This window comes from Epargyreus clarus, unplaced genomic scaffold (assembly GCF_041222505.1).
Source record: "Epargyreus clarus isolate Ecla_fem2 unplaced genomic scaffold, WU_Ecla_fem_2.2 ptg000007l, whole genome shotgun sequence".
Taxonomy (NCBI): domain Eukaryota; kingdom Metazoa; phylum Arthropoda; class Insecta; order Lepidoptera; family Hesperiidae; genus Epargyreus; species Epargyreus clarus.
Window position 1 is genome coordinate 2561838 of NW_027332215.1, and position 27634 is coordinate 2589471.

General features: G+C 32.8%; 2 protein-coding genes and 1 long non-coding RNA gene across 8 annotated transcripts in view; 2 read left to right on the forward strand and 1 right to left on the reverse strand.

The window, feature by feature from the left end:
• Window positions 1-14408, reverse strand: part of RalGPS (Ral GEF with PH domain and SH3 binding motif) — a 49603-nt gene extending 35195 nt beyond the window's left edge. Inside the window, exons 1-9 of one of the 4 annotated variants that reach the window (XM_073074353.1) lie at window positions 14071-14408; window positions 13572-13646; window positions 13159-13336; window positions 9599-9729; window positions 8002-8278; window positions 5828-5991; window positions 4926-5068; window positions 2140-2356; window positions 1412-1621 (exon numbers count right to left, since the gene is read on the reverse strand). In XM_073074353.1, the coding sequence (XP_072930454.1) occupies window positions 1412-1621; window positions 2140-2356; window positions 4926-5068; window positions 5828-5991; window positions 8002-8278; window positions 9599-9729; window positions 13159-13209 (1193 nt within the window). In that variant the 5' untranslated portion in view covers window positions 13210-13336; window positions 13572-13646; window positions 14071-14408. Of the gene's footprint in view, window positions 1-1411; window positions 1622-2139; window positions 2357-4925; window positions 5069-5827; window positions 5992-8001; window positions 8279-9598; window positions 9730-13158; window positions 13337-13571; window positions 13844-14070 lie in introns of those variants that run through there. The other 3 variants (XM_073074355.1, XM_073074352.1, XM_073074354.1) reach the window with 3 other exon arrangements.
• A 1381-nt stretch (window positions 14409-15789) lies between these two features.
• On the forward strand, window positions 15790-16635 carry LOC140743233 (uncharacterized). The gene is made up of 2 exons (XR_012102423.1): window positions 15790-16263; window positions 16436-16635. It is a non-coding gene; the product is annotated as an uncharacterized LOC140743233 (long non-coding RNA).
• Window positions 16636-25141: 8506 nt separating this feature from the next.
• Window positions 25142-27634, forward strand: part of LOC140743236 (uncharacterized) — a 32976-nt gene continuing 30483 nt past the window's right edge. For 2 of the 3 annotated variants that reach the window (XM_073074356.1, XM_073074357.1), the window contains exons 1-4: window positions 25142-25534; window positions 25640-25765; window positions 25859-26064; window positions 26145-26468. In XM_073074356.1, coding sequence (XP_072930457.1) covers window positions 25424-25534; window positions 25640-25765; window positions 25859-26064; window positions 26145-26468 — 767 coding nt within the window. In that variant the 5' untranslated portion in view covers window positions 25142-25423. The remainder of the gene's footprint in view (window positions 25535-25639; window positions 25766-25858; window positions 26065-26144; window positions 26469-27634) is intronic. The other variant, XM_073074358.1, reaches the window with a different exon arrangement.

The following is a 27634-nucleotide window of genomic DNA, read 5'->3' on the forward strand; positions in this document are numbered from 1 at the left end:
AACAAATTTATTCTCGTTATAGTGTCAAATTAAACCATGATTATGTCTCGGGTCTTGGTGACCGACATCGTCGTGGACGTTGGGACCGTTCCCACTTGTCAGACCATAACACAGACCGACAAGAGGAAACAACCCCAAATCCACGGTGAAATAACAACAAACAGAGAACCATCCAAAATATGCGGGTTATTTTAAGCGGTTACCACAATGTTAAAATATTAAATACTTGTTATATTTACATTCTGGCCAAGTTGAAGGGGAATATATGAAAACGCATGTTGAGCGATGCACGAATAAAATAATCCGCAAGTTCGGCTGTTACTCGGCGACAACGGATACGACGAGTGCGGTACGAGATGGCAACGTACGTAATGCAGATACAGTAAATCACGTTGCATCGATTTGGGTCGCTCGTGGCCCTCCAATTGAGTTAACGAGGTGCAATAACACGATCGCATGTACAATTGACTAGTTGAATGTGATTGACTGTACGAGATCTGATGACATGATTGTTAGGTGTAGGCTGGACCCGCTGCGGGCCGGATGCGGCACGGATTACTGCCCAAGGCTACTGAATTTCTTGTTAAATTTGCACACAATACATAACAGCGGACGTCTTTTACTGTAATAGCCCACCGATGCGCGACCGATCCAACCTTGCCAACAATCAACATCCATATTTTAGGTATTAATTCCCAATACTAAATGTAAGAATATAGTAAAGAACTATGATTTACGAAAATAAATATCTAAGCATTCTGAACATGTAAGAATAGAACAAACAGATGGAAATTAAACTGCTTAAAATGGGCACAAAAAGGGAACAATTTGTTTTATGGGGATTTCCAACAACTTAATGTACATATGTGATACAAAGTCCTTGTGTTTTGTTTCCGGAATTGATTCATTCATTAGTCATTAGTAGATTATATTATTTTCAATGTGCCGCTCCAGGAGCATCCCATTGAATGAACTGACATTGTACTGATAGTGCTATCAGTGACAAAAATGAAATTCACAATATATAGTTTATTCTTTAGTAATGTTTAATATGAAAATGTAATATAATTCGATCATTTGTAATTAAATCCGCGTGAATTTAGTCAAATGTAAATGTAAATTCGAAATACAAATCATCTTTAATGCAAATTGTAAATGAAGACAAGGACAAAGTAATCATGAGACAACACGGCACGTTCATACTAATGGTATATTGAATAACTTAAGGAGTTAATCTAAGACAACAATAATAACAACATAAAAAGTGCAATGTACCTGATTGATAATATTGAAATGTTATATGATATTCATTTAAAATGACTGTTAAGTTGCACCCATAACCGTCTGTGATACAGTGACAAAACAAACAATGACAGTGTAGTATAAGTGTAGTGTAAGTAGGTTGACTTACTTGGAGCCGAGGGAGCGACACTTCCTATGCGTGGGTATGAACTTGGCCTGGTGGTAGGAGCCCTGTAGCCGCAGCGAGCCCGAGCCCAGCCGGTGCGAGGGGGACAGCGAGAAGGGCGCCGACGTGTTCGCGGGCGGCGCCTCCTTCACCGACTCCTTGGAGCCGGCGCAACTCACGACGGGCGAATCGGGCTCGAGCTTATGCGATAGCCTGGAAACCATACAATAATTTTGTGTAAGTATGTATCTCGAGACTTACTGTAGGTATATATTATGATCAGTCCGTTCAAAATACATAAAAATCGTATATTTCCTATTCTGGTAAATGAACCGGAATAGAAAAAATACGCGAAATCTTGAACGAAACTACGGATTTCGTGCATACAGAGTAAGTAACAAAAAACGAAGCATCGACGAGTCAGTCCATAGTGAGATATCTTCACTTAAATATAACTGAATTGGGTATATTAATGGTCAAACTCTCGTATTCGATGTACAATTTCTATCTGAAAAAGTGTTTAATATATCATCAAATTTAAACATGATGTTGTTGCCACAATACTTTTACCTTCGAAAAAAATATTATTCGTAATATAAAAGAGAAGTAATAATACCAAGGAATTTCAACTAATTTAATGAAGGAAACTTTAACTTACACTCAGTATGGCGTCATTTTTTGTCGAACAGGAGCACGGGACCCCAATACATTCAAAAATATGAAAAACTCACTTGAACTGGTCATCTTCTAGAAATTTCTGCAACTCCTCGATGTATCGAACGCTGTTAAGATAATTGGCCACTTGCGGCAGCGGCGTGATGTCGTACTCCGAGGTCTGGTACCGCTCCAGGGCCCTCAGCACCACCGCCATCTTGGTGGCGCGGTGGGGTGAGCCCGAGCCCGCAGGGTGAGCCATATCGATGTACACCAGGTCGGTCAGGAAAATACCTGAAGTATGTAAATACAAAGGTTTCGTAGGACTTTCCTATTACTGCCAGGGTAGTATTGACGCTATAGGATGTGTGGTGGTGTTGTTGGAAATGATACTCAGAAGCTATTTACACGACTCACTATATTATAGATTTATATATATACAATTAACAAACGAAAGTAAGCGAACAATAATGAAAGATTTAAACATAAAATATTAATTTTCGTATCAACACAATTGACATGACATCCTAACTGTCTTTTCTTATTTTTCCTCTCAAAAATTCGGTTTTCAATATCGAAATAGAAGGAGGTTTGTAGGTAACACTCTACAGTACTCCCCCACCGAGATCGCTACTGCGATCGATAATAATCTGGGAATGTAACTTTTCTTCCGCTTCTTGTTCTCTTGACTTCTGGAGCTGGTTGAGCAGATTCATCAGGCAGTACATCTGCTTCACGCATCAGATAGGCTGGTTTAAGTCGATCAATCGAGACTGTGACTGTCTTTTCTTATTTTTCCTCTCAAAAATTCGGTTTTCAATATCGAAATAGAAGGAGGTTTGTAGGTAACACTCTACAACGCATTAACACTTTCTACACTCAGATTCCCTGTGTCAAAATTCTGCATGTAGATGTCTGAAGCTATACTTTCCTACAAACATTATTTACTACAAACTTACCTCAACTACTTATATACCTATGCTATGTATTTTTTTAAATAGATTATATATATAGATTTTACATAATCGTTAACCTAAAAACACAACCGCTCTGCAGGTCGGATTCTACCAGAACCTCTTCTAATTGTACTGCATCAATTGGAAATTGTTTATCTATTTACAAAATCACATAATTTCTACGATGTAATAGGTACGTAAATACGAATGTATCATACACAAAAGTAAGCGTACTTAGATAATAGCCTTACTGATTATATACTATGCAATCTACTGTGACTTGCATGTCCTCGAAACGTCCTCGTATCAAGGAGGTCAGGAATGGGTCGTGGATATCTATCAGGGTTGAAGTACATCAAGCATAAGACATTATAGGCCACTCAAATATTCAAAGGATATTCATAACCGACGGCCGCTTGTAACAACAGCGCATCGCTTTCATAAATATAAGACCGACACACGTGCAGGCGATCCGCGTGTCACTAGCTATGACGCGTGGTTTGATTCGCGTTTAACAAACTGTTTCCACAACACTCGCCTTCCCCATACTCAAGCCACATAAAAATCCTAATCGTTAAAAATCCTAATCCTATTATTTTTTTCAAACACTATATTGTATAGAAACTCGCATATATCACAAAATATATAGATTACTGTACATTTTTCGTCATTAAATAGTTAAATAATAAACCTATAGTAAGAACTCTCGCATAGTTCCGTTTCTGTATCCAAGTCCGTATAAAATATAAAAAATAGGTTAAAGATATATTCCGACGGCACCACCGCCCCACCTATTTCTACCTGACAACAACATTGTTAAGCGCTGCTCTGTTCTGGTTTGAAGGGTGTGGTAAGAGAGACATACTTATCCGAGGCATTCCAGCTTAGTCCTCAGGGGTAGCGGCGCGTCTGTGGCCGACCTCAGATAGAAATATCTTATCCTATCTGGGCTTGATTACGGATGTCCACGGGAGGCAGTAGCTACTGACCATCAGGTGGACTGCATGCTCGTATACTCCAACGTCCTACTACTCCTATATTATGAAAAATATAAAATAAAAAAGAAATATGACCACACGCGCAGGCGAAACCTCGTTTCTAAAGTGCTATGCCTTAAACTTGGAATTGATCAAAAAATTAGGATGCTAATAAACGTGTAAAGTACTGCTATAATATAACAACATATCAGAATTGAACCCGAATGAACACTTTTCATTCTTTAAAAATTTATATGTACCCATAGATATCTTTCATTCGTTTGCTAATAGTCTATTTACTTTACTTAATCTATAATTAGGTTTTATAACATATATACTGAATACATACATGTAAAACTGCATTTTTTATGATAGCATATCATACTCAATAGTAAACATGTAATATAAAAATGTACGGAAACGACCAACCGGGCGTATTCTAGTGAAGGACCATAGATAAGACAAATGATAAGCTGCCTGTGTCAATACGTCCATAACCGATGCTTTAAAATTTAACGCTCGCCAATTTATCAGTTTTGCCTATACTAACATTATAGACAACATTTATCTTAAATCATTTTATTATGATAAGAACATCTTTTCAGTTCGACTTGCCTCTTAAAGTATGAACAAAACCTAGGATCTGCATTGTAAATTTACACCCAGGAGCTAAAATATATCACCTTTGTCGCACAAATAATGTACGAATTATAATACAAACACTGCTTGTATACAAAACAGAGACAGATTACTCTCATTCATTCATTACAAAAGGATACCAGTGCCCAACGGTGAGACTGTAATTGGTTGAAGATTATATTTTAACGCTAAAATTGACCGAAGTCAGTGGCATATGAATTCACTCACTGGAGATTCGGGTTTGAATCCAAAACAGTAGTTTATAGACTAGTAAATAAATCTTCCACTCACCAAGATGCGGTATACACGGCAGGGAAATAGACCTCAGGTACTCTCTAAGCGCCGTCCAGTTGTCCTTCTCACCGAACAACTCGGCTAGCTTGTCGAACTGCTGCTTGTCTTTCTTGGGCACGCAAGCCCAGGTCTTCGTCAATCTATTCGGAAGAACATTTAAAAAAAGGTTACAAGTGGCTAAAAGTTACACTATAGTTCGTCTGCAACACCTATGTTTGCCTTACGGTATCAGTCCTGGCACTGCTGTAGTTCAATGTGCGTGAACAAGACCTATTGATACAGCGTATTTTATTACATAATAAATTCTGTTCGAAAATCGTATTATAAACTCTTGGCTTTTCCCTATGCCAAGTTGAGATTATTAACTTAATATCAGATTTCATGTTAAGTGTATCGCAAAAAATGAAAACACAAAATCTCGATTAAAGATGCCATTGCAGTTCTTACACAAAATTGCGCAGTCACAAAGCTAGCCATTTACTATAATGGTTGAAAAGTTGTTAATTCAACTTCGGCGGTACCACGGGCAAACCCTATCTCTATTTTACTTAACAGTGTCGTCAAGCTCTGCTATATTGTCGTTTAAAGGAAAATTTTGCTATTATTTCAATGTATCCAATGTATTGTCTGCAGAGATCCATATGACTATCCTAGTAGGCCAAAACTGTCTTATTTCTTGTCTTCTCACAAAAAGTAAATAGATTGGGTAGCAACTGATCTACAAACGTTCTCAAGGAACATTTCAATCCTTTTACCGCTTGATTAAAAGTACAAGGGTGGCAATGACTTCTTTCCCCGTGGATTCCATCAAAGAAAAAAAGGTGCGTGGATTAATCGTTATAAAAACAACCATAAACAGATTGATCAATAGAATTCAGCAGAGACAAAAAAAATCACACCTGTAAATGCTGGAACTGTTGAGCGCGGAGACAACCGCAAACAGCGAATGAAGGTTGTTGAGCTCGTGCAGCTTCTTAGCCACCTTGATGAAGTGAGCTATCGTCTCTGCGCGTGCCTTGGGCGTCTGGCCATTCAATATTTCTTGTACTGTCCAGAAGCTCACCTGCAATCGAACGAAAACTTTACAAGTGGTCCGACAACAGAGGGAAAATTGGATCTCCATGTTTCTCTTTCATTTTATACCAGTTCTTAATTATGTCCTCTAACGTTAATGGTTTCCGTAAGCGTAAGATTTGTAAGAACTCTTAATTACTTATACTAATCCAACCTTTACCATAAACCTCAGTGCCACATAATATGCCTAATAGTTTGGTACGACACGATGAAATAAAAACCCTTCATAATTATGGTCCCGACCCTTTTAAAGAAATTGAAGGCTGCCCCGTAATCTAAATTTATGGGACGAAAATTGTGAGCTGTCTTTTAAGAAATCCAGTTTCCCTTGCCTAAGATCTGATATAATGGACATTCAGTTAAGTTTTATTATACTGTTTTTTTACCAAGGAGCCGTGTGTGAAAGCGGGAGTAATCTCCTGCAAGTAGTCCGAGTGACTGACGGTTAACTTTACAATCAATTTTATATTAAAGTTCCCCCCGTGTAAACATCGATTTGGTATTCAAAATTGGCAGATTTCAATCTGAACAGCAATTGTAAAGCACAAAAGACTCAATTAACCCTACATTGCTCTTGACCTAATTTGACCTTTTACAATGTTGTGTTATCGGCAACTTTAACTGCGCACAACCCCAGAGATTCTACGCAAAAGATGCAACACAAAGGAAATGATCATATAAATATTCACCGACGAATGGTGGCCACCAAGATAATCATCCTTACAGATATTCTTGACAAAACACATTTTTACGGATATAATCTACTACTGACAACATTGTCATGGTAATGAGGTAGTTTTATTTACCATTTACTAGTTTTACTCATGTGTATATATAGGCTTGGCAACATTGACTAACATAAAAATTTCAATTCAATCGGACCTACATAGGAGCATGAGCTTCCGCGAGAGCCTTTGAGAGTTCGCTGTAACAGTGTAACGTTCCGTGTCCAAAAGATTAAAACGGAATCCAATTACTAAGCCTCCGCTTTCTTTCCGTCTGTCACAGGGCTCCTGAACCGTAATGGATAGACACTTTAAATTTTCATAGAATGTGTATGATGGTGGACGCTATAACAACAAATACTAAAAATAAAAAAAAATGAAAATAAAAGGGGGTCGCCATGCAAGAAATCATTATTTTTCAACGCTTTTCGCTTTATTTATTAAACCGTAATAGATAGACAGTATACATTTTCACAATACATTTACTTCTATGCTATGATAACAAATACAAAAAATAAAACGAAAATATCGTGGTATCGGGACCCTCTACGAGCGAGTTCGATTCGTATCTCCTTGAGCAATTATTCTGCAACTTTAGATACGAGAAGATAGTAATGCTATGTAATTATTTAGTTTATTTTTTATAATTATCTATTTAAACCTTCTTAAGAATCTAGCCGGAGAATAAGTGTAATGCTTAACTTTAATGAGAAATAAAATAGAAACATTGCCATCGGCATAACTTGGATCTTCTGTCCAGGGATGGCATTACCAGAACGCCATTAGAAAATGAAAAACACTGCCTAGTACGTTAACCTCACAATTATATTTGAGAACATGCTTCAATGTTGCCTACCCTCAGAGCTTTAATGTACCTACTAGAATTGAGCCGACACAAGCACTGATTATCCTTTTAAGATGACAAATACTTTATGTAACTCCCGGCCATTATTGCGCTGTTTGTACTTTAAACGTATTAATACAGTGTCTGACCGCTATGTCGCATACTGACTCTTCAATTGATTTTGTAGTAAATTAATTTGTCTTCGAAATATCTTAACTGATTTTGAGAAGAATTTTACTTAAATGTAAGGTTTTACTGAATTATCAAAACACCAAGGTTATAATTCGAGTCCCGCTAATATATAATATTTGATGGGTCTATATGCGTATTTTTAATTTACACAAGATTCTAGATTTAATTACTCGTACGTACATGTAATCTGCAAGTGGTTAAAATTTAGAATACGATTGTGAATACCAAAAGAGCTTACCCTATTAAACCTCTTGGTGAATGCCACGACGTTGGGTGCCACTGTCAGCTTGTTGGCCTTGTTCCACCCGCACGAAGTGAGCTCCTCGGGCTTGATGGATTTGAAGCAAGGCAGGTCGAGCAGGGACAGTTGGTTGGCTATGTCCTCGGGGGCGACCCTCATTGCCGAACAAACTATCTCATCCCAGGTCTGGTTAATGGACGACGCGGCCGGCAGACTGCTCGTCTTGTACTGGTATATAGGGTCATTCTGACGATTCGCCGCGCTGTCGCCTAGGCTGAAACCCTTCATGGTTGTTTATCTCACCCAAAACTAAAACGTTACCAACCTTTTAAATCCATAAAAATATAAAACATGTATATAAATAAATGTATATATAACAGAGTCCACAACCGTGAGTTAGGCCATTTAGAACGGCTGGATCAATTTTCATAATTTTTGTTTTGTTGGTTTTATCTCCTCCTGGATTCGCAGATTAACTATTAAAACATTTGAAAAATGAAGAAAAGAAGTTAAAGACTGAATAAATTGACAACGTCTTCCGGGTACCTACTTTGCCGAACGCTGCGGAAAACGTTACCATTATGAAGCAAGTATGTATGACAAATTTTATCATCATAAAAAGGTCTACACTTAAGTCCGCGAGAATATATGTCTACCTATATATTATATAGATGACCCGCAATTACTCTTTTTATGTTTTAAAAATGATAAATACCTTAAGTGAATGGTTCGATGAGATAGATATCAAATACATATTAATCCTTATCAAAATAAATTATTAAAAACGTTTAAGAATCTAAGAATTTTTTGTCACATTCAAAAATTAGAATCAAATCATTTCAGGTGGTGCGAAGTGCACTAGGTCGTCTCATGTTAAATACATTTTACTACACGATTACCTTGCTGACATTTCAATACTTGTTCAATTTTTTTAACACGTAGTGTCGTTAAGTTTTTAAGAAAGTAAAACTGTGACTTTACCATTAGTTATATGTATTTTATCGTTTCTATTAAGACTAATAATAGGTATATAAGGTATAAGGTACATATAGTGTTCTTACTATGTAGGACAGAGAACAGATAAGTAAGAAACAACTTGATAAAATGCATATATTCTTTTCGAAGTAAATTTACAACTATAAAAAATAAACATGCTAGAAAGCCTTATTAAAATTGTCACAAAAAGGAAGTTTGCAAATATTATGTTCACAGAGTCAAAAGCATAATTAAACATGCTAGAAAGCCTTATTAAAATTGTCACAAAAAGGAAGTTTGCAAATATTATGTTCACAGAGTCAAAAGCATAATTAAAAAACCTTATATCTCTAAGTAATAGACGATTCCATCCGATTTAAATGTAACATTACAAAAAATGCCTGATATTGTACCTTTTTTTTTACCTTTTGTTCATATTCTACTATTCTTTTTTGTACCCATGGTTTTTTATATACGCATATTTTTGTGCTCCTAACATGCATTTAACTTAGCTTTAGACTTGGACTTATAAGTGTTTATTCATTTACTGTATTATGGCTTATTTAAACGTAATAATTGCTGGCGATATAAATAAATAAAGTATTCAATTCAATTTTACCCATAATTATAGTAACATGCGCAGTCATCTTTTGTGTAGTTTTGCTCTTTGCTCGGTGCATTGCAATTTTTTTTGCTGCTTGGTTTACACGAGACCTTCTCCTCCAATGGCCAGTTCTCCTCATCTTCATGCTATAAACATTACATCCCATGTAAATTCATACATATATAATCATAGACATGAGGTTCATTAATGCCCGTTATTACTAAACAAACATACCAATATAACTATTGCCTACCAAGGATAAACATTTGACATTTCTGCAGACTATTAATTGTCGAATTTCAATCTTTGCTAGTCACAAATTAATAATAGGTATTAAACAACAGGAATTTGGATTTATTAATATGTCCTTAGAAACATTTTTTGTAACTCATAATGGTTCATGATACCATGATATAATAGTATTACTTCATGTCTGTTATTGTTTTACAATTATGTAATATGTGGTAACTGTATTTGTACTTGCTTTACATTCTTATCAGTAGCAGCATTACATAGATAGGATAGGACACAAGGGCCAATTGAGATTGAAAGATGCATTATATGATATTTGATATCAATGTCATGTAATATAGTAAAACTAATTTAACTTCCAGATAAATTGTGCTAAATATTGATAGTACCACAATACCTTCTATGTTATATTTTTCATTTCTTTTTGAGTCCATATATGTATTTATTAACTAATGACTATGATACCTGATGGCAACAATCAAAGCCTTTTAATATGCAATGTATTTGTTTCATATCCATTTTGGCCTTACAGTTACTCTTTCATTAATTAATATACATTAACTCCACCTCCAATTTCCAACTGATGAATGTCTTGAAACTTTTGCTCAATGTAGCATTTCTATTAGTGACTTATATGATTTTCATTCCAAAATTCACAAAATAAGCCTATGTTACAGCAAAGCAAAGCCAGGTTACATCAATTAGTACATATAATTTTGTAATTTAATATTCCTTAGCTACCAAATAAAGAAAACATGACACACACCTATATCATTTATAATATGGCAGCCACAAAGATCATTATTATTAAATTACTTTGATAATATCATAATGTTCTGCTGTACTTGCATAATTATGTAACATGAGATGAATTAACTGTTACTGTTCACTAAGACATTTTACATAAGAGACATCATAGTAAAGCCTCTCTTGATCTCTTATGTCAACAAAACTAACATAATGATACTTGTAATTATTGTAATACAACTATTCATATTGAGAACATTTACAGAAACAAGTCCATAGTTTAAAAAAAAAACCTTTATTTATCTATGTACCTTGTAAGAATGAATGACAACTGTATGCAATATTTGTAATTCTTGAATATATATTTTTTATATATAGGTGTATGGCTTAGGATGCTTATTAGTTAAAAATCGAACAGAAATTAGTTTAGCAATTAAATTTAACTTGGACATTGGATGAACTATGTAAAAAATTAAATAGCTACAATAGGCTTCTTAACTCATATCAAAACAATATATTAATTTTAAAGATATGAATTTATAATGGTGGGGGTGGTTGAAGGAATTCACTTTTAATTTTCCTTTTTATTAGTATAGCTCAAACTACCGAAAATATCCTCAGGCATGTTAGTGACTAGTTGTGCCTGCAATTTCATTTCAGTGGTTTAAAGATATTATACAAATTGTACAACATTGTAAAATGCCACCTATCAAGATCACTGGTAAATTGGAATTTTCAGCTCCACATACACATCATGTGATATAAAAATACTTTTATCTTTAAATTGTAATAAGTTTTAAAAGATTAAATCAATTTGAATGAAATAAAGACTAAAGGATAAATCATGATATGGACTTTGAATAAATTGATAATCCATTGAATTCAATTTAGTAGTTTTTGCATGATGCAATTTCAAACACTCAGATAAAAATGCTAGAAATGACTATGTATTCTCAGTTCTTCTAAATAGTATTTTTTGAAATATTATATTCAGTGTACAGACATGCTAAGCTGGCATTCTTATAGTATGTATTGATTAGAATTGATATAGAATAATTATTGTACAATGCAAAAACAAATAACCATCAAATTAATCATGGACATTAGATTTATGAAAGCAAAAAGGACAAATATACTGATGATTGAGAGTAAATGTTCGATAATGTCTTCGTAACCAATCTAAATTTTTGTTATACTCAGATGAGGAACATCAAAACATGTGTTTATGCATTATGTGATGTGATGATATCTGTAACATAGATATCTGTAAAGTATCATGGCCAACAGCGTATTCATCAGTTAAAGAAAAATGTAATAAGACCTTAAAGTTCCAGCAAAATACAAAACATTTTTTATGACATTATCAAAAGAATATAGGATGTATTTAAAAAGTCTATTGCACCTTTTTATTAGCGTTATTACCATAACAGCATCGGGACAAAGTAAGCTAAAACCATCTAAAAATAGGTGTAATGACTAGACATTGGTATAGATGCAATTGCATATTAGGATACGCAAATGTATAAAAATAAAATTGCACATTTGGATATGCAAATGCATAAAGCACCACTTTTTTGGCATTATTGCATATTTTAGTACTTTTTCATTGATAGTGCATATATCAGTAGTTATATGAATTCGGCATATTGTTTTTATGGTTCATAACTGTAAGATTACAGTGGGGTGATGCCCCATTTACATTATTTTCTGTCCAATAAGTATAAAGTTGTAAAATACCATACCATTGTACCATAAATATAACATTCATATTACAATCAGTTACAAAATACTAAAACTTTAGATGATGATGATGACCTTGATTTTTCAGAAATTCGGAAAAGATTTAAAAATTAAAAAGTTTTATTAAATGTATATTTTTTTTTAATTTTCCATTATTTTCAGTCAGTAATTAAAAAATTGTCATCAATTTTTTTAAATTAGTTTGGTAGATGTTATAAAATGTTCTAATAATATGTTCACACTTTGGTAACAGAGTAATATGGCTGTTATTTTATTATGGTTTGACAAAAAAGAAAAATAGATTGTTGATAAACTTGATCCTAATTCCAATAACTTAAGACTCTGATTCCATAACATAAACTTAATAATATATAGTAATTTGATAGTGCATATCTTTCATCCTTTTTAAGTGCATATTTGCATTCACATTTCGGCATTTTGATAGTGCACATAATCCGATGTCTAGTAGTGACAGATAGAGATTGTTTTATCTTCTATAAGGTTAATAATAAGAAATTCCTCATTTACTTCTGTACAATCTTATTACTGCAAGATTTACTGAGGTTGATCATGATGAGTATATTTAGATTTATAACAAGTTAATAGTATAAATACCTTATAATAAAATAGGCTATAATGTTTTATAACAATATATACTTTCAATGTTATGTGTAGTAATTTATATGTTAACAAACAATATCTATAACAATCAATTTTTAATTTTCTGTGTTAATTTTGTAATTAGCGTTTATATAAATAAATATATAAGCAAAAAGTTATGAATGATAATGTTTATATTACTTGTGTAAAAAAATGAAATTACAAGGTATACATACCTCAACAATCCTTAAAACGGCCAGGCTGTCGCTAAGAATATCCCGAGGCATTTCGCGCTGTATGGCGCATACCTACTTCTCTACAAAATATTATTGCTTTCATGAACAACCTAGTTTATCTTTTAACCTACACGTTATCTTTCCTCTCCTGATTTACTGGACATCATGTGCTTACACACTGCAAAGGAATCGCCAATGAAACAATTAGAGGCAACAAACAAATTATCTAACGAACGTAAATAATGTGCCATTCCACCCACAAAACATCGTTACCGGCCAACATTAATTTGATAATTTAGACAAGATTAACACACTTTATTCAAAACTTCTTTGTAGCCCGAATAGCAAATAGTTAATTGAACAAATTTAATTACTTTTAAGCAAGTATATATATATATCGATTGTTTACCTACCTATAAGAAATGGCCCCACAACTTCACTTGATTTATATTAAATACGCAAATAAATTCTTGCCAACCGCCACTCTTCTGGGTCAGGAAACGCAAACTTAATTAATTCATTAATTTCCTTAATTTAGTGTCACAAAATTTCGAGATTTGGCAAAAGCAACAAGCAAAGTACAAGCGCTGCAAACATCAAACTTTGTTTCGTTTCGAATTATTATTTTTGACTTTTTACGTGTGTCTAGCAAACATATTTATAATCTGTTGTTATATAATCTATAGCCAATGGCAGTTCAAAATTCTACAACATGCAACATTGAAAGTATTTAACCTGCACGGAAATCTGCTACCTAGATGTCACTAGTGATTATAGGCAAAAGTCAGATCTTATTATGTTTAAAAAATACATTTTTTATGCGATATAGAATCCTTCATATATATTTTTCTTTATGTTCTGAATTAAATCAATGAGTATAGTAACCTAGATAGGAAAAGAGAGACATCTTACGTGATAAAATGGACACGTATGCGCAAAAGCGCCACCAAGTGAATTGGTGAGAAAATCTCTCGGCACAATATTATGTATATCTATAGTCTGATTCATAATTAGGTGTCCAAAATGTAAACAAAGAAATGTCACTGTCAAAATTAACAAGAAACACAAACTTTAACAAACTCAACAAAAAACGAAAATTTAACAAATATACACAATTTAACAAACGCATTATGTAAACAAGAAAACATTAGTGTTTGATCACAATCACAAAAATGAATAATATCAGTTATGAAACTTAAAAATGACAGCACAAGAAATGCCTTGGGTTCCGATTGTGTTACCATTATCACATTTTAATTTTCTACCATAGACTTTGTTTTTTATATGGAATGAAATTGAGGTGATATAAATATTAAAAAATGTGAATTAACCTTAATTTATTTAGATTATTATTTTATTACTTAAATATCGACAAAAATAAAAACTACCATTTCTAACGTATTTTCTTGATAGTTCAACACCTTTGTTTACATTTTGGACACCTAATTATGAATCAGAGTATACATTATATTATATTATTATTATTATTATTATTATTATATAATATCATAAATACGAAACTTTGTTTAGTTGAAATTAATAGGCTCAAAAACTATTGGACCGATTTTAATTTTTTTTTCACCATTCGAAAGCTACATTATCTACGAGTAACAGGCTATATTTTATGAATATATTTGATAAATAGATTTTGAGGCGGTACAAAGTTTACCGGGTCAGCTAGTGTTTCATATAAAATGCATCGTACCTATAATCAAACAGTATGGAAACTCCCTACAAAGCGTTCGAAACGGCACACTCACACAAACAAGCGCATCGACGAGGCCCCTAACTGCCCCTATTATTAGATATATTCTACATAATTGGAGTTTAAATTATGTTATTATACCGACAATTAAGATATATGCTCGTCTGCTACTCATATATTATAAAATATATTTTTTTATTTTATTTTTAACGTAAGTTTAATTCTAAACAAAATAAAATTTACGTTGAAAATAACGAAACGTTCCGTTCAACGCCCTTGACGAATTTAACTATGTAGTTAATTTTTATTGGGTTAACGTTGATTCGTTGAAAGTGAAACAACGGTTGATTTAACTAGTTCGTTTATTCAACGACCACCGCTAGTAGCGACTAGTAGCGAGTGTCACGTCAAAACTAGTGGTCATGTCGCTATTTGTTTGCTATTTATTTCCGCGATCTTTTTAAAAATGCCACGAGTGTATTGCCTGGTATACAGCTGTTTGAATTCGGCTTCATCAAAATTGAGTTATAATTTTTTTAATTCATTTTAATGCTTATTCATTTTATTTATTGCTTTCATTTCTATTCGTTTGTATACTTCCGCCAAAATTCGTAAAAGGTTACGCCGTAATTAAAGATCTACAAAAAATCAAAGTAAGTTGTATCACAAGTTGTATTTAAAACTGTAATAATAATAATTGTTGTGTTTTGCTGGGATTAACTGACGCTATTTCCATATCTGTACTGTGCATGAGCGGTCAGAGTGACGGTTTTTAGGCATTTTTTTTATTTAAACAATTATTAATAGCGTCTGCACTAGTAGGTCCCATCATGATTTGTTTCTTTTTTTAAAGATTGGATTTCGATTTTTTACCGAGCAAAATATCTGGATTCATAAATAAATAAATGGATAGGACGAAGGAAAATTACATACAAATAATAATTTAGCAAAAGGTATTCTCGTTGAACATAACTATACTTTTCATACATACTAATTGGGTACTTGACACTAATGACAATAAAATATGAAATATGATCGATATGATAGCTTATTAGTAAACATAAATTATGCAATATTTAGTTTAATTTTTAATACACTATAAGTATTTTTATTTCTAAAAAGAAATTTTCGATTTTTTATCTGTGGGTTGTAAATTCCAAAACGGGGACGGTGCTGCTTGAAATGTCATGTGACGTCACCACACGCATAATAAACAAGACAAATAATAATTATATCGTTTGTTGTTAGAGTTGGTTGAATTTATGTTGTGAACCAATATAAATCCACACTATATTAAAGTTGATAGCGTGTATCTGCTTAAAGAAGATATACAATGCAATAAATAAAAATAAATACAAAAACTTCCGCGAAATAATCTGTGGAAATCACAAATAAACAACGTAAGTAAAATATTCTTTACATTTAATCATTTCGGACAGTTAAAACATTTCTTAGCCGACATCCGATAGAAGAAAGGTTATGTTTAAGTGATTATCAAGCATTTTTAAACTATACTTATATTGTTATGTGAAGTGCTTTAAGGTTATTTATTGGTTATATTTATAATTTCAGATCCTCGCGACAGCATTATAGTGACGACGCTATAGGGTATGTGCAGTTTAAGAAGAAGGCAAGCTTGTGTTTCATGAAAAGTAAAAGTTGTCCTGAACACAAGGTACATCAAATGTCATGCACAGTGTCTATGATTGTATATGAAAAGGAAAGTATTAAATGGGATTACTGTCCTGCCTCCCAAGGATGCTGCAAACATGCAGTAGCATTTTTAATGTGGAGTTGTAGAAGAAGTGAGGAACCAAACGTTTCGAAAGTGTATAAACAGTAGTTCTTTACTTACATAAACTACCCAAAAAGATGAAGGAAGGAAAACTACCATACAGTTGCTGTTATTGGACTACAGATTTAATTATGAAAATGACAGTGATAAAAAAATAAGTTGTTACAGAAAATAATTTTAGGAATTAAGAAAAGCATTAACGCAAGCAGCACACAAATTCAGATTAGCAAGAGCTTCAATATAAACGAAGGAAATAACAGCTTCAGAATGCTTTGAGGATCTGTAGTAATTATTGTAACTGTAACATATGACGATAAATATATGCAAAAGTTCTACTGTGTGTACTCAATAGAACCATATAAACCAAATAAAGAAATAAAAGACTAATATTAGCAAATCATGTATTTTTAATTATACAGTCCTGTAAGTTAATCAGTGCACATGCACAAGCAATAATAACACAGTCATGAAATATTTTAATTGTGTCCTATTAATTACAGAATGGGCCCTTAAAATAGAATTCTCATAGACATCTTATAATTCTATTTTTATCATAGACATCTATATATTATATTAAATATATGAATACATCCACTTGCTGTTTTGTTTTGATTACGTCCCGTTCCAATGATTTGGAATTGACGAATCACTCGAGAGTTACTAAATTTATTCCTTTTTCTCAATAATACTTCTCTTACATAAATAATATAAAATGTCATTGCTTGCAAACAGAGAATTTAAACATATAAGAATCTGCAAGTTCTTTAACGTTTATGAGATTTGGGTTTAGGAACTTGTATAAGCAAATTTGTTAGGATATTTAGCGATCGTACTTGTACACATCGTCACTGCACACGCCTTGTAATTTGACATTCTTGCAATTGTACTAATAAAAGTTAAATAATTCCCAAGATTTCCCCTGAAGTATGTGTAGCGTTGAAGTTTATTTCTATATTTTCAATGTGTTGACGTCACGCTACGAAATGACACTTGACCGCCTGTTTTGGCGTAACGTTCCGTTTACCGTAATAAAAATATGTTTTTTATTAATAAATAGCCCTTTTTTCGAAAAAATGATCAATGAAAGGCATATATAATACGTATATGAATTCATTAAAACAGTTTCCCAAAAAGTGTCAAGTAGCCAATTTGCACCTTATTTATTATAACTTATTAATTTACTCAGGGCCGGATTTAAGGGAGGGCAACCGGGGCCTCCACAAAAGAGGGGCCCCCACAATAGAGACGTCAGTTTTTTTTTAATTCCGACCAAGTAGTAAACACTAGAAGAAATATCTTTTCCTTTGATATTTTTTTTCGCTGTTTTACCTTTATCTACAGTACTACAGTACTACGAAGCAGTGATAGCCTAGTGGTGAAGAAACGCGGCCTCAATATAATTCAAGGACAGGGCGGAATTACTGGTACTGGTAGGTAAATCCTTATACTGTGCCTATAATATCTCATATTTCATAAAGATGGTTATTTTTTGTATACCGTGTGGAGACAAAATTTCGAATAATAAAGACGCTTATAACTTATTTACTATTTTACATAGATATACCACTAATGAAGACATAGATAAATCATACACGTTCGAAATTTTTGGTTTGGGTTGATGACATGATTTTTGGGTTAATTGGTCTATGACAACTTAGTACGGGCCGCAAAGAAAATGTAATCACTACGTTTTAACGGGCCGCGCGCCTCTCAGAATGGTCGTTCCTATGTCAAAGTGTCTGTCTGTGTTGAAAAACAATTAAAAATGCCGTATTGTGTCATTAAATTTTGCACAAACTACAGCGGAAAAATTACAGAGGTGGTGGAATTACTCGTCATTCGTAAGTATTTCAATTCCAAGAAGTTATTATCGATTTTTTAATAATTTAAATTAAATTTAACGTAAATAAATGTCACATATGTCACAGATAATAGAGCGAATAAAAATATGGGTAAATTACTAAGTGTAAAAAAGAAGTGTTAGGAATCATGCGTATCCATGCATCATAGATTAAATTAACAGATGGTCCAGAAGGTACATTATTGGTATATGAACCGTAAGAAATTACACAAATTATTTACTAATTTGAAAGTAATATTATATTTATTAATTTGATGTTTTAGTCGATATTTTTAATACTCTTTCTGTGTAGTGTTTGTATGTTTGTGTATGTTTTAGGTTCCCATTAAATGAAATAGGGCGACTAAACTGGTTGGACATTGTTCGCAAGCAAAAAAGGGAAGACGATTGGCATCCAAATTATTGGAGTCGGATTTGCTCTGAACATTTCATAGACGATGATAATTAAATCATACGAAAAAAAATAAAAATCTATTTTTATTTACCTGCATCTAAATTAACTAATACTAGTAGGTAATAATAAAACACTCTTGAATCTCTCTATACTCCATTCCATGCAACATTCACGCAGAGACACGCACTGAATTACGTTTTTTTTTTCTTAATACTAATACCATACTAAATGAATTCATATACGAATTTATTCCCTCTATATCAACCACCTTATAGGAACTCTACAATTACTTCATATAGACGCATCTGACTCAAACTCATCTTTGACGAATAGACATCATAAATGTCACGCATGAAGTTATATGTTTCTCCCTTTTTTGCACATTCAGTTAGACATGGTGTCCTACTTGCTCCTCTTGACTATTTATTAGTGTTGTTTAAATATAATACTTGTAAAGTAGTGTACATTTCTCGCGATGAGTGCCACCAACAAGCGCCGATTGTTTTGTTAGTAACCTGTGTACGTCTTTATTAGTAGTATATCTATGCTATTTTACTATTTACTATATAAACAGTATTTTATAATAGTAAATAAATACAAACGTCTTTATAACTCAATTTAGTGTCCACACAATATAAAAAAATTAATCACCTTTATGAAATACGAGATATTATAGGAACAATGCATGTGTAAACATATTGAAGCGCCAAAATTGAAGGTTATATGAATAAAAAATAAATTTAGATTAAATAAATATTTATTATCTTTATATATTATATATTTCTTATGTGCGTGTGTATGTCACTGAACTCCTCCTAAACGACGGAACTGATTTTGATGAAATTTGTTGTGTGTGTTCAAGGGGACTTGAGAATGGTTTAGACTTACAATTTAGTCCGTGGGAAAAGGTTTTTTTAATTAATTTTTAATTCGTAAGTAGTTATAGAATCGGAAACTACGCATTTGATCAAGTGATGATCTTTAGCAAAGTTGTTGTCCAAAAGCCCACGAGGGTTTGGGAGTTTGTAAGACCAATTCTCGACAGATGGCACCATTGTCATTCCAAAGCAGGTACCAATTTTCCGTTTATAAAATTTCCGTCATATTATTTCTTTAAAATGCGGGCGAAGCCGCGGGCACCACTAGTATATTATAAAAACGCTTAGATGAAAATCCAGAAACACAATATATTCTTACATAATCAACAAAATTTCTACAATAATAAATCTTTATCATCAAATTTATCAAACTTCCATTATAAAAGACATTGCAAAAATCAGTTGACAATAATTCATAACTTAAAGCAAGACTCAATTTTCCAAAAATATAAAAAGTATTTAATAAGTGACATAAATTATTAATAATCAGCAATTAACTACAACTATACTCAAAAATATTTTGAAATCGTTTCGAAGTAGTAAAAATGGCATTACCTTTAAGCATCCATTATCCGTGGGCGTTGAAGAAACAGTATGTTTTTGCAGTAATCCTACTTCAGAGCTATGAGAACGCTCAGAAGAGATAAATTGTTAATAATCAACAATTAAGTGGTTTGTACATGAATTGTGTGATATGTGTGTAACAATATTAAAAGCTTAGTATAAATGCAATACTAACAAAGTATAATATTTATATTTTTTTCATAAATATCTTCCATACTTAATCAAATATTCTTCTTGTGCATGTTGCTTAAGATGGTCATCATTGTTTGTACATTTTATTTTACCAGACAAAATACGATTTATTACAATTAAACATTTTAGGTTTTGTGATATTTGTTTTCGTTTTGTCATTTTTCTTCTTAAATTTCTGTTTTTTTTCTGCTTGGTTTCGTATTTTCCAGTCATAAAAGCCCCTTTGTCCCCGTTTTCTTAGCTGCAATATAAATGTGGCTTTATAAAATACTTATATAAGTAAAAGCAAAGATGTTATAACTTATATTTCGATTTTTTGTAAGATTTTCCTACAAAATAAACTAATATTAACCTGTAATTAATGCTTTGGATGTTAAAGATTGAGCGTCATTGTTCGATTTCAAGTTAGCTTTGGGAATGTTCATTAATGTTTTACATTTTTATTTATTTGGGCCTAACAAGCAGACGTGCTACCTCATGGAAAGTAGTCAATGTCGCCTATAAACATTTGCAACACCAGAGCCAGAGCAGCGGAGATTATAAAATTATAAAATACTGTTTGTATAGTAAATAGTAAATAAATATAAGCGTCTTTATAACTCGTAATTTTGTCTCCACACAGTATAAAAATGAAATATGAGATATTATAGGTACGATGCATTTTATATGAAACGTATAGATACATACTATTTATACGTATGTATAGCGTGCCGACTTTTTCTCACCAATTCACTTGGCGGCGCTTTTGCGCAATCGTGTCCATTTTATGACGTAAGATATCTCTCATTTCCATTCCATGTAGGTAACTTGTTTGGTAATATTTTAAATTATAAATAAATATTTTAAACAATAATAATTCTTAATTTTAAGTAGCTAGTTTACTTAAGCTGCTTTTTAGGTAATCTTTTATAATGTAAAAAGTCGCAACAATTCCAAATATTGCATAATATAATTGACCGTTTAGGCGGCCTTTAAAATTGTAATTTTATTAAATTAGCGGAAAAAATAAAAACATATTACTTGGTAAGATGGAAAGATTTGTCCATAGATTAGTAAAGATACTTCGCCGCCTTGAAATTGAATGAAGCCACAAACGGCTTATTTTAGTAAGTTATTTTTTTGAATCCTTGACAAATAAAAACATTTTTAGAGAAAATTTACCAATAAATAACTAATACTGCGTAATTTACATAATAAATAAATAATTATTTCAAATATTTTAGGGACATTTTAGCATGGAGACGTGGCATAACTTTTTTACGCAACTATTTCAATTCTCAAAACTGGGTACATTTTCTTGTTAGGAGTGAGTAATCTTTACTGATCTATGGATTTGTCATGAAACTGACAACAAACCACTGTTTGCAAAAGTCGCAATACGTACAAATAAGTTTGTCGCACTATATTATCTTTTTAACTCACTGCTATTTAATCTGTCTACAACTTCCGCTTATACCCTTTCGCTACACTAGCGCTATTTTGTATCATAACGTCTTATTTACAACAAAACTTTAATATAAGCACACAAATGTATGTACTATTTCAACAGACCGCCCATATGAAATTATTTCTGTTTAGTTTTACCACTACAATCCAACTGTAAAACAATGGAGTGTAGAGGTAAGGATTACCATCTCTACATTTCCAAAAGTTGTTAAATCATGGTGGCGTAAGTGTAGCAGGAAGGTAAATACAAAAAGCGCCAGAAAACACTTCGTTTTGATATGACATATTATTTTAAAATCTTATACATAAAATTCTCGTCTCACATTCTGTTAGTTAACGTACTCCTCCGAAACGGCTTTACCGATTGCCACCAAATTTTATATTCAGTAGGTCTGGGAATCGGCTACTATCTCTTTTTCATACCCCTAAGTGTTAACAGTTATTCACCCTTAACATTTTTTATTTATATGGCAACACAACGTTTGCCGACTCAGCTAGTAAATCATAAAAATTATATTAAGTGTATTTTTTTTGTTATACCTATTCATTATTTTTTAAGTATGCATTATATAAATGAAAATCGATCCCACAGTAAATAAACGTTAAAAAATATGAAATTATTGTTTAGTAATAAAAGTATTAATAGTCGTTTAGCAATTTTTGAGTTTTGCAGCGGTTCTAGAGGAGGGGCAGGTGCCCCTTTTCTTTAGTTTCTTCTTATATTATTAGGGAATCTGCCTGGGAAGTGAGAACTGGTTCTCAATTTTTAGAATCTAATCTAAAAAACTTTTTGATGCACTCAACCAAAGACTTATTTAATAAATTAATAATAAATTTCTTAGTTTACAAAATGTTTATAAAAAGTAAATAAAAACCTGAATAACATAATTTGGGTGCCTGTATTCGTTCTATTAATTTATCAAGTAGTGTTAGTTGCTTCAATCACTAATTAGTTATCGAAGGTCTTATGGTGCGAATTTCAGTGTAGGTGAAAGAGTAAATTCGTAACTCTTCTCCGACTTCGTCATTTAATCGTAGTAAAAGTACTAAAATGATTGGTTTACGACTGTTATCGGAATTGAATATTCTTACAGGAGGTTCTCAAGAGGTTTTCAAAAAAAGTAAAATAATATAAAGGCTTCATTACTTAGCCCCATCATAATGCAACCAGCTATAAGTTGGTAGCTTATAATATTACATAGATACGTTACCTACTCAATGTAGGTACCTACCATAGATAAGTAGTACCTACTTTATCTTTTTATAGGACTGAAATTCTAAGATTGAATATTAACTTCATGTATTAATAGGCCTTCATAAGAAACGCTGGGGCTCCTGGCCCCTAATGTTATGAATGATCGACATTTCAATTTGGACACATGGATGCCGCCAGGATTATTTTCAGGGGGGTGCATAGCCATTTTTCGCTGACGAATACGTATTTCCTGTTTAGTATTAGCGATCTTTTATAGACATACTAGTTTTTGCGTGCGGCTTCGCCCGCGTTTAAAAGAAAATAATATAACATACTAACATACATAAAACTGAAAATTCGTACCTTCAACTTTGCTAAAGATCATCACTTAATATCGATTAAAATAATCGATGTTTTGGGTCCAAAAGATCGATTCTCCAATTAATCGATCTTAGATCGCCATCCCTAGTTCCCGTGTAATTTCCGGGATAAAAACTATCCTATGTTCTTCCTCGGGTCTCAGACTATCTTTGTACAAAATTTCATTAAAATCGGTTCAGTGGTTTGGGCGTGAAGAAGAGACAACCAGACAGACAGACAGAGTTACTTTCGGATTTATAATATTAGTAAGGATTATACACAATTTTAAGTGATATAATAATATACAAATTTCAAAGATTTCTTCGCCTATATGCTCTTCCCGCCATGGGGGTGCAAGTGCACCCCCTGCCGGCGCCCATGGTTGAATGTAAATCTTGGCGTGACGTTTATGTGAATATCTTGGCTTTTCGAGGTTTCTCTCATGTCCAGGACCCTGTGCATGAGCCCCTTGTGCCCTTATGGTAAGGACGGAATAGTGTATTCAATATTACGATTATGATGGTCACATTGTCACTGACATACTGATATGAAACATCATAATCGCAATCATTTCGACAAGCAGTTCAATCAATAAAAAGTCCAATAGATATTATGTAAACATGTACGTATCTTAAATTAGGTCATCTCCCTCATGGTCATCCCAGGTCATCAGCTCTGATTTATAAATTCCCAGAAATACCAGGCAACAGGGAGACAGGGCGATTCCGAGAAACTAGAAACCTCTGCACCCGCAACCCCCTACATCTCTCCTATGCGCATGCATATATCACTATATTATTATATTTTTAGTATTGATTGATATAGTGCCCAGGTACCTGGAGCGTTGATTTATGAAAGGTCATATCTCATCATAGGTCATACTAGCTTTTATCCCGTGATTTTGCGTTTATAAAAATGCATTTAGATCTTAGACAACATCTTTATTTTTCTCATATTATATTTATCACGAAAACAAAGTCTGAGATGCATAACGAGATAGCAATGAAACCACAATGAAACTGAAGTCATTTACAAAAAGTATTGTTTTTTGTAATACTTTATACCTACTTACACCCAATCAATTTTATCATGGGATCTTAATATAATAATCATAATTCATCTTAATCTTAATATAATAATTATAATTGTTCTAAGACAAGTCAAATGTTTGCGTCCAAATATTTTTCGAGTATTTTATCATATTATTATAAATGAATAATATTAATATGCTACAAATTATGTAGTAATATAATTACTTATTGCAAATTGCTTTGCAATTGCGTAGCGGGACGCATTATGAAACAAAATCGATGTCAGAGAAAACATAATACCTCTCGAGCAGATTCTATAGCTATTTATAAATAAAGGAAGCGAGGTACAAATAAAAACAAAAAATGTAGAAGCTATGGCTGAACTAACATCCGTTGAAAGTGTAGTCATTTCAAGACCCTTTAATTTTTGTTTATCATAAAAAGTAAGTATACGCAAAAAAAATATAAGCAATAATTGAATATTAAATTATAAATGAATAAAAAGTACTTTACTAAATAATACTTTAACGTTTTGTAATTTCTACATTTTGTGAGTGATACATTTGTTCAACTTGTAAACTGTTATGGCGTTTGTCCGAATACACAACGCATATTCGTGTCTTTATCGTAAAACATAAAAGAAACGTATATTTTGTCGATCTAAATGTTGAAAATATCGAGCTGATCCATTAAAAAGTGTTTTTCGTGTTATTTAACGACGTAGAATTGAAAAGTGTACGTTGTAGGTTATGTTTCTTTATATACATATAACAGACAGTTCCAGTATTACGGAATATCAGTGAGGTGATTTTTCCGGGACTGTATCAGGAAAAGTGATGTCTGAATGAATTTCTCACGGTTTTTGGATATTCAATCATGGTGGGAAGTCCCAAGTATCGCGTACTTTTGTTCCCTATTCAGGACTGCATTCAATCTTCTGGATTTTGACATCGAAGTGAGTACCTAGTTATAATTGAAAATTTTGTTAATTTCCGTGATTTTGGAACTTTAAATGTGAAAAGGTACTGTTATTATGTTTTAACAATAACAAAATTTGTAGGAATTGGAAGAGGCTCTGTTGACAGATGGATCCGTCCATTCCGGGAAATCTCTGTTAACAGAGCTGATCGTGCGCCTCCTGAAGGGTTCGTTAGGCTACAATGATATCTCCGCGTTTAATTATCAGGTATAGTATTCACCGCGAGTTCTCGGGTCCTTTATAAGTATATTTCCCACATAATGACACCCAGATTATGATCACTATGTCCTTAATTTACAGATGTATTTGAGGCGCCTCTTCCGAAAAAAATGTCAAAACACTGGCCGATACAATCCATTTAACACTGATATTGATTTTCAATTCTTACCCCTACGCAGTAAGGTTGAGATATTGTATGCACTATGTGATTTCCGCTTGGACGCTGAAGATGTTCTTGACTTATTTAAAAATCTCGAGGCGGAGAGCCTAAGAGTAGAACCACTTGGGTAAGATTTTTATTAAAGATTCTTATGTTTGTTCATAAAATTAGAATTTATCCTTGCATACAATAGATTATCAATTCCAGCTGGGACGACAATGACTCTGCATACTGGTACTTCTATGGAACAAGACTATATCGAGAGGACATAAAAAGGCCTGGTAAAAGCAAAAGAAAGAAAAGTAATAGACGAAGAAGTTGGTTTTACGGGGATGACTATCTCCAAGACAACAGCACAGAGAGGGTGTGGCAAGTTGTATGCTTCACTGAAGAAGACTGGACCAAGCTGACAGAGAAGTTCCGGAAAGCTACCAGCAAGGCAGAAAAGGAACTTTACCGCTCGCTGTCCATAAACTTTCTGCCTGAAATACCACGCCTCTTCGAGGAGAAGGAACGTCAGCAGCGCAAAAGGTATTGTTTACTTATATTATTGCAACTTAAAAAAAATATATTTTTAGATCTTGTACATTTGACCCATGGTGTTATATAGTCTGATTCATAATTAGGTGTCCCAAATGTAAACAAAGAAATATCATTGTCAAAATACGATTACAGGTATGGTAAAACCTTAATAAAGTAACAAGTAACAAAATCTCTAACAAATTTAACAAAAAACAAAAACTTTAACAACTACACACAATTTAACAAACGCGCTATGAAAATGAGAAAACATTCGAATTCAGTCACAATCACGAAAATGAATAACATCACCTATGAAACTTAAAAATGGATGCACAAGAAGTGGGTTGAATCCCAATTATGTTATCATTATCACATTTTACTGTTCTACCATAAACCTTGTTTTTTATTACTGTTACTGTATGGAACGATTTTGAGGTAATATAAATATTTGAAAATGTGAATTGATCATAATTTATATAGATTATTATTTTATTATCCTTGTATAAGTTTAATATCATCTATATATCTATAGTATGATGTTTATATTTGTATTTAACCCAGCCAGCATGAGGCTTAAAATGTTACATCAGGAATAACATGATGGAACAACATAATGTGGCATGACAGGCAGGGCATAACATACCCTAAATTTAATATATATAAACAGAGTTCTCATATATTTTTATTAAATTTTGTTTATTGTACTTTATAAGAGGTTACTTAAGACATTAAGTAAAATAAGTTTTTCAATTATGAATAACAACTAGTGATGCAATGGATATCCTGCAACTATCTGGTATCCGGCCTATCCGGCTACCTAAACACTATTTGGCCGGATACTGAATAGTAGCACCTATTCCTCATCGTGGAATCGAATGAGTTTATTTTGAAAACAAAAAGGAAGCAGTCACAATTATTCCACCATCAGATAGTGTCGCTTATAAGGATCAAGTTTTGGGAAGTAATTATAAATGACAAACTGAAGAAAAAGGTTCATTTTTAAGAAAATTCTTAAATTTCATATTATGCTGGCAACTAAGTTCCCGCCATTTATACATTAAACATTTCGCATGTAAAATATTACACATGTATGTGGCCTAATGTTTCAAATCATTCAACAGGACATGTTTTGTTAACCTAGAATTTATATTTTTATGATCGAGTTAATTTAGGTT